Source organism: Callithrix jacchus, chromosome 11, assembly GCF_049354715.1.
Source record: "Callithrix jacchus isolate 240 chromosome 11, calJac240_pri, whole genome shotgun sequence".
Lineage (NCBI taxonomy): Eukaryota > Metazoa > Chordata > Mammalia > Primates > Cebidae > Callithrix > Callithrix jacchus.
This window is the reverse complement of record NC_133512.1, coordinates 73,162,614-73,181,212: the sequence shown is the minus strand read 5'-3', so window position 1 is coordinate 73,181,212 and position 18,599 is coordinate 73,162,614. Positions and strand designations below refer to the sequence as shown.

The following is an 18,599-nucleotide window of genomic DNA, read 5'->3' as shown; positions in this document are numbered from 1 at the left end:
TATGCACTAAAAGTGTGCATATATGTGTATTTACATGCAAATACATGTAAATGTACATCTATGTCTAGTATATGTATAAAATTAAATATATGTATACACCTTGGTATATATTAGATCATATACATATTTCAGTGTGTATATGTATTTATTACACCCAAATTGTGTATAGAGAGATGCCGTATGATTATATGATTATATATATTGGTTTTAGCCTAGAAATATATGATTATATATATTTATATACTATCCAAATATATATGATTATATATTTCTAGGCTAAAACCAATATATGATGGTCAATATTCAAAGCAGTAATAAATATTGGTTTATTGGCTGGGTGCAGTGGCTCACGCCTGTAATCTCAACATATTGGGAGGCCAAGGCAGGTGGATTACCTGAGGCCAGGAGTTTGAGACCAGTCTGGCCAACATGGTAAAAACCCATTTCTACTAAAAATACAAAAAAAATTAGCCAGGCATGGTGCTGTATGCCTGTAGTCCCAGCTACTCTGGAAGCTAAGACAGGAGAATCACTTGAACCCAGGAGGTGGAGGTTGCAGTGAGCTGAGATGGCACCACTGCATTCTAGCCTGGGCAACAGAGAGAGACTCCATCTCAAAAAAACAAAAACAACAAAAAAAAAACATTGGTTTTTTAAAGTATTATTTTTTTGTCTATATTTTATTTTAAAAATTAATCATCCATTTAAATGACAAAGCTCTTTTTCCTATGGAAGTGTATGGATTAGCTCTCTGATAGAAAAAGTAATATAATATAATATAGGGAATGTGGGCCTAGCTGTCAAAAATTTTAATTTTTATTCCAATTCTGCCTCTTACATGGGCATATTTTCTTAAGAAATTCACTTACCCCACAACAATTCATTGCCCTGGAGTGACTACAGTTGTGAAGGCGACAGGAGCTTGCACACTAGAGCAAGGGTAGGCTTTTTTTCCCTGTAAAGTTTTGAAAGGTCAGGTAGTTTCTATGTTAGGTTTTGCAGGCCATACAGTGTCTGTTACAATTTCTCAACTTTGCCATTGAGCATAGAAACAGCCATAGACAATATGTAAACAAATGAGAGTTGCTGTGTTATAATAAAACTTTCTTTATGGACACTGAAAATTTGAATTTCATATCATTTTCATATATCACAAAATATTGTTCTTTCACTTTTTTCAATCATTTAAAATATATAAACACCATTCTTAGAGTGTAGGCCATATAGAAGAGCTACAGGTTAGCAGGGCAGGTGGACAGCCACCATTAGCAAGCATTGAGCCTGTGGCTGTCATAAGCAAATGCTCTTTGTGTAGTCTACCCTGCAGCCTGGTGGGCTGGCTGTGCTCACATAGGTGGGGCCTGTGGCTGCCCTAAAGTTCAGGTACTTTGGTCATATCCATTAAACTTAAGAATGAGTCTTATGCTTCCTTAGTACAATGCTAGGATATTATTTGCAATTAGCAAGTTGGAAAGAGCTTAGATGATTTAGGCTACTCTATACCTTCATGTAAGATCATGCTCAAACCATCTCATTTCAGATTAATTTTTTTTTTTTTTTTTGGAGATGAAGTCTTGCTCTGTTGCCCAGGCTTGTATGCAGTGGCACGATCTCGGCTCACTGCAACCTCTGCCTCCCAGGCTCAGAGTATTTTCCCACCTCAGCCTTCCAACTAGCTGCGATTACAGGCACTTGCCACCATGCCCAGCTAAGTTTTGTATTTTTAGTAGAGATGGTGTTTCACCATGTTGGCCAGGCCAGGCTTGAACTCCTGACCTCTTTAGCCTCCCAAAGTGCTGGGATTACAGGGGTGAGCCACTGTGCCCAGCCTCAGATTAATTAATTTTGTGAAAATGTGACATCTTGCTCAGTGATTGAACACAAAACACCCAGCTGGTGTCATAGAATTGGTCAGTGTGTGGAAAAATCCACACATCTGGTATCAGAAGTGAATTGTTCTGGAAGTATTCAGAGTGGTGCAACTATAGAGAAAAAAAACACTTCCCCCCTCTGTATATGGCATGATTTTGTCTGTGTTTCCTCTAAGCTCTCTTCCCTGCTACACTCTTAGGACAGAGTCTTTTAGGCATCCTCTCTCCCACTTTATCTATAGGGTTGTGGCAGCTGCAGGCAGGCTAAGAGAGCTCTGTTGGAATTTGTTTTTATTCTATTTACAAGTAATTTGAAGGTTGTATTGTTCTCTTAATTTTAGTAATGATGAACATATGGGTCCTGTGCAGTTTTATTTCTTTTCTCTTTATAGTTTATGGTTTGGAGGGGAGGTGAAGATTGAGACTTAGATAATTGTCATTGTTCCCCAAACCCAAACATAGGTTTTATTAACTATAAAAGGTAATTCATAAATGATTCTGAAATTAATTATGAAAAAGCATCTCTAACAGAGACAGTCATCTCTTTTTAAAGCATTGAAACCAGAATGCAGTGGGTAGTATTTATAAATACACAAAAAAAGTCTGTGGTAGTGGTTCAACCTCATCTGCTCTCTTGTCTTTTCTGCCTGGCTTGTGGCTTATATTCTTCACCAACTCATTTACTAATATCTTACAGAGACACCATTGATGAATTTTAAGGATGTAACTAGGTCAGGACCCTGTTCTCTGATGATCACTTAGGTATCTGTCTTTGGCTTGTGGGATATAAACAGCAGTTACAGATACTAGAACCTCCACTTCTCTCATTGTCCTCTTCAGGTTCCGTCTTTTTTGAGACCCTCAGTCTTGCTCTAGCTGCTTCACCACTTGATGTTTTAATTTTAATTTTTTTTATTAAGACAGTCTCACTCTGTTGCCCAGGCTGGAGTGCAGTGGTGCAATCTCAGCTCACTGCAACCTCTGCTGCCTGGGTTCAAGTGATTGTCCTGCCTATACCTCCTGAGTACCTGGGATTACAGGTACCCACCACCACATCTGGCTATTTTTTTTTTTGTATTTTTAGTAGAGATGGGGTTTCGCCACGTTGGCCAGGCTGGTCTCAAACTTCTGACCTCAAGTGATCTACCCACCTTGGCCTCCTGAAGTATTAGGATTACAGACATGAGCCACCAAGCCCAGCCCTTCTTTAAAAGCAGTGATAGGCGTTCTTTTTCCTTTTTTTTTTTTTTTCTTGAGTTGGAGTTTTGCTCTTTTTGTCTATGCTAGAGTCCAATGGTGTGATCTTGGCTAACTGCAACTTCTGCCTCCTGCGTTCAAGTGATTCTCCTTTTTCAGCCTCCCTGGTAACAGTGATTACAGGCATGTGGCACCATGCCCAGCTAATTTTGTATTTTTAGTAGAGACGGGGTTTCTTCACATTGGTCAGGCCTGACCTCAGGTGATCTGCCCGCCTCAGCCTCCCAAAGTGTTGGGATTACAGGCATGAGCCACCATGCCTGACCTACCACTTGAAATAACATGTTACTTCTCTCTTTTAGTCTTCATAACCTCTTATGACACATTCTCTTAGATTATAAACTTTTGATTTTTAAAATTTGCCCTTGAGTAACATTTATCTTGATTTACAAAAAGAAGAGGAGGGATTCAGTATAAGGTACCGGGAAGGGCTGTGACCATGTGGCACAATTACAAGCTTCTTCATATTTGGGAGAACAACAGAGCAAGAGCCATTGCTGTTCATTTGACTTTCGGTCTGACCCAGGAATGTTCAGTAAGCTGAGTGTCTCCAGACATAATCTAAGTGGAAACTGAGGGTTCAGAGTTCTGAGTCTTGTACTCTGGATTATCTGTGCTACGGAACTGAAACCCCTAGAATTTGTAGGGGACATCTACATGGATACTCAGGTCAGAAAGGCCCAGGAGTACCTACCTCATTCAGCAACAGTCCAATCAAAATCTTCCTCCCCGAAATGATCTATAGCCAGCCTGTTCTGGACATTTCTCTCTAGAGTATAAAAAGGGTTAAGTTCATGTGCCCTAACAGCAAGAACTGGATTACTCTCCAGTAACTCTCTTCTTATCTTAAATACTTACTTTGAATCACTAAACTTCCCAACTATTTATAAATGTTGTTTGCACAAGATTCCCATCAATCATTCTCATCAGTTGATAGACTCCACCCCCTGGTGCTCAACCAAAGTTTATTTTGGTAGCCTTTGACACATACTTACTTGTAATGCCAAAGATGGATTAGATGTGTTGGCTCCATATAACAACAATTTTTTTAAAAGAAATCAACATTGATTTCTATTTGGTTTCCAAGATTAAATCATTCAGAAATTATCAAAACATGAAATTTCAATAACTCCACCTCTTCTCTAGGGATACAGTTGTGTTTATGGTTCACAACAGAAGCAACAGAAGACTCCTTTCCAAAATGACTTTAATCATTGGCCTTTGTTGCAGCAGAAGCTCTGAAATATCTTGTACGGGGAGGTGGAACATCCAGATTTGGATCTTTTATCTCTTGACCATATTGCTCAGCAGAGTCTCTCTTCTCATCCAACACTCCGGTTTATGATTAGGAAATAATTGACTACACTGTCTGTGATGGAGATTTCTGAGGGTCTCTGGTTTAGAAGTGTTTTACAGGGTATTGGGAGAGAAAACTAACGAATTCCTCTAGTATAATGAGGGGTAGAGGGGATATCTGTTAGCTTGTGGAGGAAGCAGCCTGCACAAAACCTGGAATAATTAAGAGTTTTACTACAGAAATCTGTGCTGCATGGCTATCCATGCCAAGGATGTTTTCCTAAGCTTTGTAATAGAACAACATACCCCGGGAGACCCAAGACACCTGGAATCAACTGGGAGTCACAGATAAACTCTTGCCAAGATAGCCAGGCATTATTCTTTCTTCAAAGCCTGTGAGCAAAAGAAATAAACTAAGTATTCTCTGTAGCTCCTGACACCAGTGTGTTTCTAATTGTGGAGGCAGTTCAAAAGAATTAGAAATTTGCTAGACTTCAAAGGATGTGGGATTTGACAGCTTGTCAGTTTCCCATTGTCTGTAAGGTTCCGAGGGATACTGGAGTCATGGGTACTAATTTTCTTGGCTGAAAAACAGCTGAAGCTGAGAACACCCCACATCAGTCCTGGCTTCTTGCCCACTCCCACTGGGGAAGAACCACTCTCAGACAACTGAAGCACTGCTGAACTTGCTAAATGAATGTGCACATCTGTTCTTTTCATGTTGAGCATCCACAGAGTAGAACTAAGAGAGAATGTGTTAAAAGGAAGATAATCCACAGGAGCCCTCTCCCACTCCTTAAGCTGCCCCTGGACCATTAGTTTATCCCATGTAAGATGAAACTTGCCAAAAGTTAAACAAAACCTATCAGATTGCCTGAAGATAATAATAAAAAGCAGGGAAAATAAACATCAGAATGTATGTTTCTTTTGTTTCTTAAACCTGTGTTTAGGTTTTTGACATGATTTTGATCCCTCTTCTCTGTGACACACCTGGGCTTTGCTCATTGTGCCTTGCCTGACATGAACCAAGTGCCTGTGGTATGTCTCATAGGAGCTATGATTTCTCCATGTTATAATTTGTAATAACCACCTTATCAATTCCAGTTAAATTTGGTTCATTATATTTCCTCATCCTAAAGCCCTCATCACATACATCACAGATAGGCTCATTCCATGATTTTTTTTGTTCACAGACAAAAACCAGGGTCTTGTGTCTTCCAAGTGCTTTTGGAATACACATTTTCTTTTCATCTTCTAATAGACCTGTGAGATAGATAGACAGTTATTTTCTTTCTCCTCATTTACAGGAAGAAACTTGAGGTTAAATGACTTGTTTAGGTCACTAGATACAATTTCAGATTCCAGGCTGTTTTTTTTTCACTAGACTGGTTGCCTCCCTTGATTAGATCACCTCTTATTCTATTATGTTGGCAAATGGGATGTGAAAGCAGTACTGATAATAGTTCATGAACTCATTATTTCTTAGAAATCCTTAAATGAAAGACGCCATAGGATGGTGTGACTGTCCTTAGAGTAAACGTTCTGAGTCGTCATTTTCTTGGGAAAGACAAGAACAAAAAGTGAGGTGGCTGGCTGTGCAAATAGACACCCATCAACTCTTTCAGGCTGATTATTTTAGCTTAAGGAATTCCCCTGCCTTTTCTGTCCCATAGAGGATCCTGGACGAGTGCCAGGTAATTGAGTCACTAGGTACCCCTTTTCAGAATAAACTCAGAGAAATGAAAAAGTGTTTATGCCACAGGCAACAAGCAAAATATCTGGTTGCCCTTTAGATAGTCCAACCCTGGCTCATTTTTATTTTGGAGGTAAAATCTAAAACCTGAAGCTGTTCTAAAATTTTTCTCAAAAAATTCCAGTTACCAAATATAATTTAAAGATATTTTGTTTTGGTCTTTTCCTGGTTATCTTTCCCTTTGGTTTTCCCAATATACATTCTCTTTCACTGCATACCCTTTTTGTTCTTTAATTTCTTCCCATTTGACTTCTTTTTATGCATCTGTCACATTTTATATGTTAAAAATGATTCCCTGGCCAGGCATGGTGTTTCACGCCTGTAATCCTAGCACTTTGGGAGGCTGAGGTGGGTGAACCATGAGGTCGGGAGATCAAGACTATCCTCGCCAACACAGTGAAACCCCGTCTCTACTGAAAATACAAAAAATTAGCTGGGCATGGTGGCACGTGCCTGTAGTCCTGGCTACTTGGGAGGCTGAGGCAGGAGAATTGCTTGAACTCAGGAGGCAGAGGTTGCAGTGAGCCGAGATTGCACCACTACACTCCAGCCTGGGTGACAACATGAGACTCTGTTTCAGAAAAAAAAAAATTCACTTATATTTACCAAATGCTCAGGATCTGTGCAGGCAGTAAGCCATCTAGGTTTACTGGCAACCAAAGGTGTACTGTTGGATAGGTACCTCTAGAGAAAGGAGGTATTCCAGCAAATGAGCAAAATCTTTTTTAGTGTGACAAGAAAATATTAAAAGTTCTACAATGTATTTAGATTTACTTTTTATCTCATACATTTTATTTTGTATGTTTAAATATATAACATATATTTGAACAGTTATATGCCTAAATAATTTACAAAGTACTTTAACATACATTTATTGAAAATGTATGCTCAAAATATTTTTACTAGGCCAGGCGCAGTGGTTCGTTCACACGTGTAATCCCAGCATTCTGGGAGACTGAGGCGGATGGATTCCTGAGGTCAGGAGTTTGAGACCAGCCTGCCAACGTGGTGAAACCCATCTCTACTTAAAAATACAAAAATTAGCTGGGTGTGGTGGCACATGCCTATAAATCCAGCCAGAGGCTGAGGCAAGAGAATCTCTTGAACCTGTAAGGTGGAGGTTGCAATGAGCTGAGATCATGCATGCCACTGCACTTCAGCCTGGGTGACAGAGTGAGACTCTGTCTCCAAAAAAAAAAATTTTTTTTAATTTTTTTTTTTAACTATGGTATTCATGATTTTAAAATTTTGGCAGTGAGAACCACAGAGAAACAGTACATACAAATAATAGTACTAGCTACTGTCTGTCTACTGACTGCTGTGTGCAAGGGACTGTTTAACTGCTTTATTCATATTAAGTCATTTAATCTCCCCAACAACTCTATGAAGTAGGTACTGCTATTGTGTTATTCCCATGCCACAGATGAAAGTATTGAGGGGTAGAGAGGTTGGGTAATTTATCCAGAGACACAAAACATGGCAGGATCTGAACTTAAGCCAGTGGGCCCCCAGAATGTGCTCTTAACCAACCCTGTATGCTGCCTCTGGCAGTTATTAAACAGAGTGAGAAGAAGGACTGGGCTTAGTATTCTGACGGCCATCTATGGAAGCTTATTCTCCTCACTCCTGTGCTAAGAAGCGTTGTTCGTTCATTTTGGATACTCTCTCATCTTGAACTAATTTTGCGTGTCAGATATTGGCAAAGATAAATTAGACTTGGATTCTACCCTCAAGAAGCTACAGTCAATGCAGAAGATGAGACAGTTACATGAGTAACTATAATACAAGTAGAAAGTGAGAAAGTTGCCTGGGCATGGTGGCTCATGCCTGTTATCCCAATGTTTTGGGAGCCAAGGAGGAAGGATCACTTGAGGCCAGAAGTTTGAGTATCAGCTTGGGCAACATAGTGAGACCCTGTCTCTATAAAAATTTAAAAAGTAGCCAGTCATGGTAGCATGCACATATGCGAAAGGCTGAGGTAAAAGAATTATTCAAGCCTAGGCGTTCGAGGCTACAGCGAGCGGTGATCATGCCACTATGCTCCAGCCTGGGCGACAGAGCAAGTCCCTGTCAAAAAAGAAAGAAAAGCAGCATTTCTCCCACAGGGAAAATTTTTGGAAAACTGTAGAATAAGCCACATTTGAGCTGGTTTGAAGCCAAAGATTATCCCTCAAATCACCATCTAATTTTGTAACAAATACCATCATGAGAGTGTCTTTGGAAATATTTGCTTTTGTCCTTGGCCTTGCCCCCGCTTTCCCTTTCAGAGTTCCCTCCATGTTTTAAAGCAGTGAGCTCCTCTGAAGCTGGGCCTTCACTAAGCCTCACTCAGGCTGGTTTCCCTGACAGGGAGGGTGGAAATGCAGGAGTGGCAACTCCAGGAGGGGCAGCTTCAGGCTCTGCAGAGTTTAGTTTTGGTGGCCAGGCCATGATCAGTCCCACCTGCTTTGATGCTCAGTGGGAACAAGGCCATTGTTGGTGGAGTGTAGCTCTGTATCTCATGGGATATGCGATATAGATATTTTGGACCTCAAATATGAGGCCCAAGAAACTGAAGGTTTTGTATTTAGTTGATATCTTAAAATTGTGGAAGTTGCATTTTAGCCTTTGGGACAGCCAGAAATGTCTTTTTTATAGAAAATGGTTCTTGACAGCATATTTTTTTCCAGAATTTCCAACAGACAAGGAAAAAAATCCCCAACTTTGCAATAGAATTAATTGGGACTTAATGAGGTGAGTAGTCAAGAGATGGTGTTATGAGTATGCAACACGAAGTGACCTTTTTAAGGCTAGAAGCTGCCACCTGTCGAAGTGGTTTAAATCAGGATTTTGGCAGAAGCACAATATTGTGACAGTCAAAAAATGTGAGTGAAATTCGGTCTCCTCTACATACCCTATTTAGGAATGTAGTCATTAAGCCCCTACACTGTGACTCAGCTCAGAAGACACAAGAAAGAATGATCTAACTCTCTAAGAGATATGGAAGTTTTCTTCCAGATTGTTAACCCACAGCAAATTGGCTGATACCTGGAAAAAGAGCCAAATTTGATCATGTTTGCATTTTATCTCCCTCTTTACTGTAAAAGATTTTGACTTGAAAGAGACTTAGTGTTGCATTTTTCAAGAAAAGAAAATCAGCAGCATTGATATAAGTATGGTTCTGCAGTACTGGAGCCAGAAGTGTATATTGTAATCTTATCTGTAGGGGTGAAATGGAATTTCATGAGTGATTATGTTGAAACATGCTTGCAGACTTAAATACTTAATATGACTTATATGTGCTTAAGGGAAAACATGAATCGTAAGAGAGGAAAAGTTCTGACTTCAGTTCTCTGATCTGCCACTAATGATTTAGCATAAAGCCTTGGACCAATTTTTGTGCCTCAGATTTTCCATGGATGAGAATGGTACCACGAATGTATCATAGACCTTGTAATCATTTTTAAGTTATTTTTAAATTTAAAACCTCTGAGAACATTTGGCTTTAAAGAATATTAGAGCTTTTAAAAAGGCATAAGGCAATTTGAACCGTCCAAGAAACTAGCAGATGCTACTCAAGAGGGTTTTGAGACACAAAGAGCCTTAATCTCCCTTTAAAGCTTATTTCATCTTTCAATAAATTATTCTTAGAGTTTAAATATTTTTTCTTGCTTTAATTTTTCTCTGGTTCCTCTAACTCTGTCCATTCTCTCCAACAATGTTAATGTCTCTAACAAGGGAAGACAATGTCACCTTACTCCTTGCAACATAAGAATTCTTGTATTATTAAGACTTCTTAATTTTCCTGAGGACACAAAGGATCAATGAACCAACTAGTATTTATTGAGCACTTAATGTGTTCTAATATGATGTTTGGGAAAGGGATATGACAGCTGTCGGATTTCCAGGCAGTACAAAAGGCTTATTGCATTCTTATTGAAAAACTTACTGAATCTCCTGATTCCAGTCATTCAAAGGTAGATTCCTTTCTGTACCTCCTTGGGTGTGCCTCACTATGCTTTATTATCTCCAGTGAGAGGTCCCAAGCTATCTCCTGACAAACTGTTCCTTCAGTTTTTGCCATCACATAGTTGCCAAACAAGACAGATTTTCATGTAATACAGGAATGAGTCAAATACTTTAAGTGCTGAATCAACTGAAAAAGACAAGTTCTGCATGAGATCAAAGAATGAATCACTGTTGGCTGTTGTGATCAGGAAAAGATGATGACCTAGGGTTAAATAATCAATATCTTTTAGTTTTTCTCAAGGTAGAATACATGTGTTCATCTTTATTATTTTTGGTGTCATTTGCAAATTCTAATAATAGTTAACATTTATCTTATTCTTCTTAATGACAACATTTTTTAACTGACAAAAATTGTGTATATTTATGAAGTATAATGGGATGTTTTGATATATGTATACATTGTGGAAAGATTAAATCGAGATAATTAACATTCATCACCTTACATACTTATATTTTTTATGGTGAGAACTTTTAAAATCCATTAGCAAATTTCAAATGTATAATACATTATTATTAACTATAGTCATCATATACAATAAATATCTTGAACTTTCTTCTAACTGAAAAAAAAATTGAATGACACATATCTGTGTCATCCTTGTTCAGGGGCCATGCTAATCTCTGTATTTTTCCAATTTTAGTATTTGTGCTGCCAAAGTAAGCACCAGCTAACTTTTACATGGTACTAACTGTGTGCCAAGCACTAGCCAATGTGCATACTGCCTCTCAACTGACACTGTATATAAAATCTTACAGATATCTAGAGAATCTATTTTGTGCTAAGAGCCACAACATTTATGTGTGTGTGTGTGTGTGTGTATTATTTTATAATCTACACAACCACTCTTTGATACGGGTACTATTATCACCATTTTGCCCAAGGAGACATTGGGGCTCTGAGAAGTTCAGTAACCCACAGTAGCAGAGCCAGGCTTCTCACCCCACTCTGTGATGCCACAGTCCTAGTTTTGTCTGTTAGGCTACACTGCCTCTCCTGGAAATCTTCCCTATTCTATTAACTTGCTAAAGAAAACTGCTAGCTAAGTAGTTCTTTCCAAAGGGCTAGTTCGTTCCTTAGGGATAAAACAAGAGAAAACTGACATAAGCACTGGGAGAGAGGCCCACTGGTGGTTTTACCTCTAAAGTCATTCTGAGGCCCATGCACTTGCCTCAATCCTGAGAGGAAAATGACATATAGTCCAATGGACATCCATTTTTATATATAAATAAGGAGTACCTTTAGTAACCCACTAGCATTACTAAAATCTAGTACTTACTACTAAAATTAATGGTAAACTATCATTTACTGAGGTCTCTAACTTTGTACTAAGAAGTGCTGCTTCATAATGAGGCAGAATTCTTAGTGTGATTCAGCACATGTAGATAATTATTATAATTCTCACATTTTAAGTGAGGAAATGTCGTCCTTCCTCCCTCCCTCCCTCCCTCCCTCCCTCCCTCCCTCCCTCCCTCCCTCCCTTCCTTCCTTCCTTCCTTCCTTCCTTCCTTCCTTCCTTCTTCCTTCCTTCCTTCCTGTCTGTCATGGTTTTTAATTTCTACTCCTCTTGCTTTTTATTTTTACAATTACAATTAGGTTTACTTTTGTGGATCATCTTGTTCTTGTATAACTGCTGAATTGTAAACTTTGACGTGTTATTTCCTCATGGATTCTTACCACTGAGGTTTTTTTTTTAACTGAAAAGTATGAATTAAAATTCAGAAATATTGATATAAAGGGAATGATTTCCAGGCCTTTTTCTAGCCCTAGATATTTCAGGTGAACATTTCAGCATTTCAAAACAATGCTAGAAAGTATATATTATTTTCTTTAAGTTAAAAAAGAGGAGCCAGGTGCGGTGGCTTATGCCTGCAATCCTAGCACCTTTGGGAAGCCAAGGCGAGTGGATCACTTGAGATCAGGAGTTTGAGACCAGCCTGGCCAATGTGGCGAAACCCCATCTCTATTAAAAATATGCACACACAAAAAAATTAGCTGGGCATGGTGGTGCATGACTGTAGTCCCAGTAGGCACAAGAGGCACAAGAATCACTTGAACCTGGCAGGCAGACCTTGCAGTGAGCCGAGATCGCATCATTGTGCTCCAGCCTGGGCAACAGAGCAAGACTCTGTCTCAAAACAACAAGAACAACAACAAAAACAAGACTGAGGCTTAGAAAGTTAGTAACTTGCTAAGATTTCACAGGTAATAAGTAAGTGGTAGAAATGAAATTAAAACTCAGATCTGTCTGATTCCAAAGAATCCATTCTTCCCATTACATTCCACTGTCAATCCTGGAGTGTCTGCCATCTAATCTTACCCTCAGATTTTTTTTTCCACTTATGTGGCTAAATGTAGTTAATAATTACTGACCATATAAGTCAAATTTCATTAGACCTAACTTCAAGAAAACTATATTTTGTTAGCAGGCAACTGAATATTACTAAGCTGTTAAACTGCTTTGTGGATATCTTTTGCTATAAAGAGATTTCAGATGTAATGTGTGTTTTAAAAAATTTTTTTTGGCATCAAGATGTAACATCTGTATTTCAGGGACTGAAATGTACATTTAATAAGCTGCTATAAGTAAAATAGCTCTAGAAGACTAAAGAAAAGAAAAAATTTGACCTTGGAATTTTTTGCAGGCATTCTGCAAAAACTCACTGATCTTGGAATGTTTGGATGTCTCTTATTGCTCCCAGCTGTCAGATATGATTATCAAAGCATTGGCCATTTACTGCATTAACCTCACGTCTCTCAGCATTGCTGGCTGTCCAAAGGTATGTGCAGGAGTCAGGGCTCAGATAGAGCCCTCAAATATAAGTACAGCCAAGGGATAAGGCAGGACAGCTATCAGGGCTGGACTCAGAATGTGTTCTCTGCCATCGTTGAGGTATGCATTGGATTTTCTTTTTTTTACCCTCCAATGGGAAATAGCTTATGATTGCATTGGTGTCAAAGTAGAATGTTCCAAAAGTCAAAAACATAATTCTCATACAAATATAAACACGTTTCAAATATTTATTTAATTCATTAATGAGAGAACCAACAAAATGACAAAGCCAGTGTGAAGAGCATTTGAATGAACTTAGTATTTGTAGGAACTGATGAAAGAATGTTGGAGTAAGAGTGTTAGGTTAGGTCTAAAACTGTCCTACAAGTCATTAAATCCATAATCTTGGGGTTATAGTTCCTACCAGATACAAATAATATGCATCTTTCCCAGACAAAAATATAACAATTAACATATAACTTCATGGAGTTGGGGCCTTAGTCAACAGTAAACAGTATGTCAAACAAAGGCATGATTTCCTACAGAACTTTCCAGGTAGGCCTGTTAAACAGTGTCCAGTTTGACACTCCAAGGACATACCACCATCTTTTGTCTTATTTTCAACTGTTTTATAATGTTTCTTGACCTCTGTATATAAATGAAATAAGTACTATTGTCAAAAATTTAGACTACATATAAAAGCTTAAAGGATGTTAAACAAATATGCATGAAATGCATCACTCTATATCAAAGGTTTAAACGGAGAAGAAGGTAAGAGTAATCATTTTATTTTATTTCACTTTGAGTTCTGGGATACATGTGAAGAACATGCAGTATTGTTGCATAGGTACATACATGGCAATGTGGTTTGCTGATTCCATCCCCATCACCTATATCTGGCATTTCTCCCATGTTATCCCTCCCAACTCCCTAACCGCTGCTATCCCTCCCTTAGTCCCCCAACAGACCCCAGTGTTAGTTGCTACCCTCCCTGTGTCCATGTGTTCTCATTGTTCAATAGCCACCTATGAGTGAGAACAAGCAGTGTTTGGTTTTCTGTTCTTGTGTCAGTTTCCCGAGAATGATAGTTTTCAGGTTCATCCATGTCCCTACAAAGGGCATGAACTCGTTTTTTTATGGCTACATAGTACTCTATGGTGTATATGTGCCACGTTTTTTTTGTCCAGTCTATCATCAATGGGCATTTGGGTTGGTTCCAAGTCTTTGCTATTGTAAACAGTGCTGCAATGAACATTCGTGTGCATGTGTCCTTCTAGTAGAACGATTTATAGTCCTTTGGATATATACCTAGTAATGGGATTGCTGGGTCAAATGGAATTTCTATTTCTAGGTCCTTGAGGAATTGCCACACTGTTTTTCACAATGGTTGAACTAATGTACACTCCCACCAATGGTGTAAAAGTGTTCCTATTTCTCCACATCCTTTCCAGCATCTGTTTTCTCCAGATTTTTTTTTTTTTTTTGAGACAGAGTTTCGCTCTTGTTACCCAGGCTGGAGTGCAATGGCGTGACCTCAGCTCACCACAACCTTTGCCTCCTGGGTTTAGGCAATTTTCCTACCTCAGCCTTCTGAGCAGCTTGGATTATAGGCACGTGCCACCATGCCCAGCTAGTTTTTTTTTTGCATTTTTAGTAGAGATGGGGTTTCACCATGCTGACCAGGATGGTCTCGATCTCTTGACCTTGTGATCCACCCGCCTCGGCCTCCCAAAGTGCTGGGATTACAGGCTTGAGCCACTGCGCCCGGACCTTGTTGTCTCCAGATTTTTTAATGATCGCCATTCTAACTGGTGTGAGATGGTATCTCAATGTGGTTTTGATTTGCATTTCTCTAATGACCAGTGATGATGAGCATTTTTCATGTTTGTTGGCCTCATATATGTCTTCTTTTGTAAAGTGTCTGTTCATATCCTTTGCCCATTTTTGAATGGGCTTGTTTTTTTCCTGTAAATCTGTTTGAGTTCTTTGTAAATTCTGGATATCAGCCCTTTGTCAGATGGGTAAACTGCAAAAATTTTTTCCCATTCTGTTAGTTGCCGATTCACTCTAGTGACTTTCTTTTGCCATGCAGAAGCTGTGGAGTTTGATTAGGTCCCATTTGTCTATCTTGGCTTTTGTTGCCAATGCTTTTGGTGTTTTGTTCATGAAGTCCTTGCCTACTCCTATGTCCTGAATGGTTTTGCCTAGATTTTCTTCTAGGGTTTTTATGGTGCCAGGTCTTATGTTTAAGTCTTTAATCCATCTGGAGTTAATTTTAGTGTAAGGTGTCAGGAAGGGGTCCAGTTTCTACTTTTTGCACAAAGCTAGCCAGTTTTCCTAACACTATTTATCAAACAGGGAATCCTTTCCCCATTGCTTTTGTCAGGTTTGTTAAAGATCAGATGGTTGTAGATGTGTGGTATTCCCTCTGAGGCCTCCGTTCTGTTTCATTGGTCTATATCTCTGTTTTGGTATCACTACCATGCTGTTTTGATTACTGTAGCCTTGTAGTATAGTTTGAAGTCAGGTAGCATGATGGCTCCAGCTTTGTTCTTTTTGCTTAGAATTGTCTTGCCTATGCAGGCTCTCTTTTGGTTCCATATGAAGTTTAAGATGTTTTTTTCCAGTTCTGTGAAGAAGGTCTTAGGTAACTTGATGGGGATAGCATTGAATATATAAATTACTTTGGGCAGTATGGCCATTTTTACAATATTGATTTTTTTAACCATTAGTATGGAATGTTTTCCCATCTGTTTGTGTCCTCTCTTATTTCGTTGAGCAGTGGTTTGTAGTTCTCCTTAAAGAGGTTCTTTAGATCCTTTGTAATTTGTATTCCTAGGTATTTTATTCTCTTTGTAGCAATTGTGAATGCAGTTCTTTCTTGATTTGGGCCTCTTTAAGTCTGTTACTGATGTATAGGAATGCTTGTGATTTCAGCACATCTATTTTGTATGCTGAGATTTTGTCGAAGTTGCTTATCAGTCTAAGGAGATATTGGGATGAGATGATGGGGTCTTCTAAATATACAATCATGTCATCTGAAAATAGAGACAATTTGACTTCCTCCTTTCCTAATTAAATACTTTTATTTCTTTTTCTTGCCTGATTGCTCTGGCTAGAACTTCCAATACTATATTGAATAAAAGTGGTGAGGGGGACATCCTTGTCTAGTGCCAGATTTCAAAGGGAATGCTTCCAGTTTTTGCCCATTCAGTATGATATTGGCTGTTGGTTTGTCATAATAGCTTTTATTATTTTGAGATATTTTCTGTCGATACCTAATTTATTGAGGGTTTTTAGCATAAATGGCTGTTGAATTTTGTTGAAGGCCTTCTCTGCATCTATTGAGATAATCACATGGTTTTTGTCTTTGGTTCTGTTTATGTGGTGAATTGAATTTATAGACTTGCATATGTTGAACCAGCCTCGCATCCCTGGGATGAAGCCTACTTGATCGTGATGGATAAGCTTTTTGATGTGCTGTTGCCATTGGTTTGCCAGTATTTTATTGAAGATTTTTGCATCTATGTTTATCACGGATATTGGCCTGAAATTTTCTCTTCTTGTTGAGTCTCTGCTGAATTTTAGTATCAGGATGATGTTGGTCTCATAAAATGATTGGTGAAGGATTCCCTTTTTCTGGATTGTTTAGAATAGTTTCAGAAGGAATGGTACCAGCTCCTCTTTATATGTTGGGTAGAATTTGGCTGTGAGCCCATCTGGACCTGGGCTTTTCTTGTTTGGTAGGATATTAATTGCTGCCTCAACTTCAGCCCTTGTTTTTGATCTATTCTGGGATTTGACTTCCTGGTTTAGGCTTGGGAGGATGCAAGTGTACAGGAATTTATCCATTTCTTCCAGATTTACTGGTTTATGTGCATACAGTTGTTTGTAGTAATCTCTAATGGTAGTTTGTATTTCTGTGAAATAAATGGTGGTATCCCCTTTATCAATTTTTATTGCATCTATTTGATTATTCTCTCTTTTCTTTTTTATTAATCTGGCAAATGGTCTATTTTATCGATCTTTTCAAAAAAACCAGCTCCTGGATTTGTTAATTTTTTGAAGGCTTTATGTGTCTCTATCTCCTTCATTTCTGCTCTGCTTTCAGTTACTTCTTGTCTTCTGCTAGCTTTTGAGATTTTTGATCTTACTCCTATGGCTCTTTCAAGTTTGATGATAGGGTGTCAATTTTAGATCTTTCCTTGCTTCTCATGTGGGCCTTAATTGCTATAAATTTTCTCTAGACACTGCTTTAAAAGTGTCCCTGAGATTCTGGTATGTTGTGTCTTTGTTCTCGTTGGTTTCTTTTTTTTTTTAATTGCATTTTAGGTTTTGGGGTACATGTGAAGAACATGCAAGATTGTCGCATAGGTACACACATGCAGTGTGATGTGCTGCCTTACTCCCCATCACCTATATCTGGCATTTCTCCCCAGGCTATCTCTCCCCAACTCCCCACCTTCCGCTGTCCCTCCCCTATGTCCCCCCTACAATCCCCAGTGTATGATGCTCCCCTCCCTGTGTCCATGTGTTCTCATTGTTCAACACCCACCTATGAGTGAGAACATGCAGTGTTCGATTTTCTGTTCTTGTGTCAGTTTGCTGAGAATCATGGTTTCCAGGTTCATCCATATCCCTGCAAAAGACACGAACTCATCATTTTTGATGGCCGCATAATATTCCATGTTATATATGTGTCACATTTTCCCTGTCCAGTTTATCATCAATGGGCATTTGGGTTGGTTCCAAGTCTTTGCTATTGTAAACAGTGTTGCAATTAATATTAGTGTGCATATGTCCTTATAGTAGAATGATTTATAATTATTTGGATATATACCCAGTAATGGGATTGCTGGGTCAAATGGAATTTCTATTTTCAAGTCCTTGAGGAATCGCCACACTGTCTTCCACAATGGTTGAACTAATTTACACTCCCACCAACAGTGTAAAAGTGTTCCTGTTTCTCCACATACTCTCCAGCATCCATTGTCTCCAGATTTTTTTAATGATCGCCATTCTAACTGGCATGAGGTGGCATCTCAATGTGGTTTTGATTTGCATCTCTCTAATGACCAGTGATGATGAGCATTTTTTCATATGTTTGTTGGCCTCATGTATGTCTTCTTTTGTAAAGTGTCTGTTCATATCCTTTGCCCATTTTTGAATGGGCTTGTTCATTTTTTTCCTGTAAATCTGTTTTAGTTCTTTGTAAATTCTGGATATCAGCCCTTTGTCAGATGGGTAAACTGCAAAAATTTTTTCCCATTCTGTTGGTTGCCGATTCACTCTAGTGACTGTTTCTTTTGCTGTGCAGAAGCTGTGGAGTTTGATTAGGTCCCATTTGTCTATTTTGGCTTTTGTTGCCAATGCTTTTGGTGTTTTGTTCATGAAGTCCTTGCCTACTCCTATGTCCTGAATGGTTTTACCTAGATTTTCTTCTAGGGTTTTTATGGTGTTAGGTCTTATGTTTAAGTCTTTAATCCATCTGGAGTTAATTTTAGTGTAAGGTATCAGGAAGGGGTCCAGTTTCTGCTTTCTGCACATGGCTAGCCAGTTTTCCCAACACCATTTATTAAACAGGGTCTCCTTTCCCCATTGCTTGTTTTTGTTAGGTTTGTCAAAGATCAGATGATTGTAGAT

The 18,599-nt window shown here is 38.8% G+C and overlaps 1 protein-coding gene and 1 non-coding gene across 33 annotated transcripts in view; one reads left to right on the top strand and one right to left on the bottom strand.

Annotated features, from left to right (window-relative positions):
• The window catches only part of FBXL13 (F-box and leucine rich repeat protein 13), a 309,560-nt gene that overhangs the window by 259,517 nt on the left and 31,444 nt on the right, over window positions 1-18,599 (top strand). For 27 of the 32 annotated variants that reach the window (XM_054237838.2, XM_078343056.1, XM_054237844.2 and 24 more), the window contains one exon: window positions 12,829-12,963. The exons of 3 other annotated variants lie outside the window; for them this stretch is intronic. In XM_054237838.2, coding sequence (XP_054093813.1) covers window positions 12,829-12,963 — 135 coding nt within the window. Of the gene's footprint in view, window positions 1-8,846; window positions 8,911-12,828; window positions 12,964-18,599 lie in introns of those variants that run through there. 2 more of the 32 variants (XM_078343057.1, XM_054237846.2) reach the window with 1 other exon arrangement.
• On the bottom strand, window positions 10,749-10,850 carry LOC118143932 (U6 spliceosomal RNA). Its single transcript, XR_004728417.1, has one exon. It is a non-coding gene; the product is annotated as a U6 spliceosomal RNA (small nuclear RNA).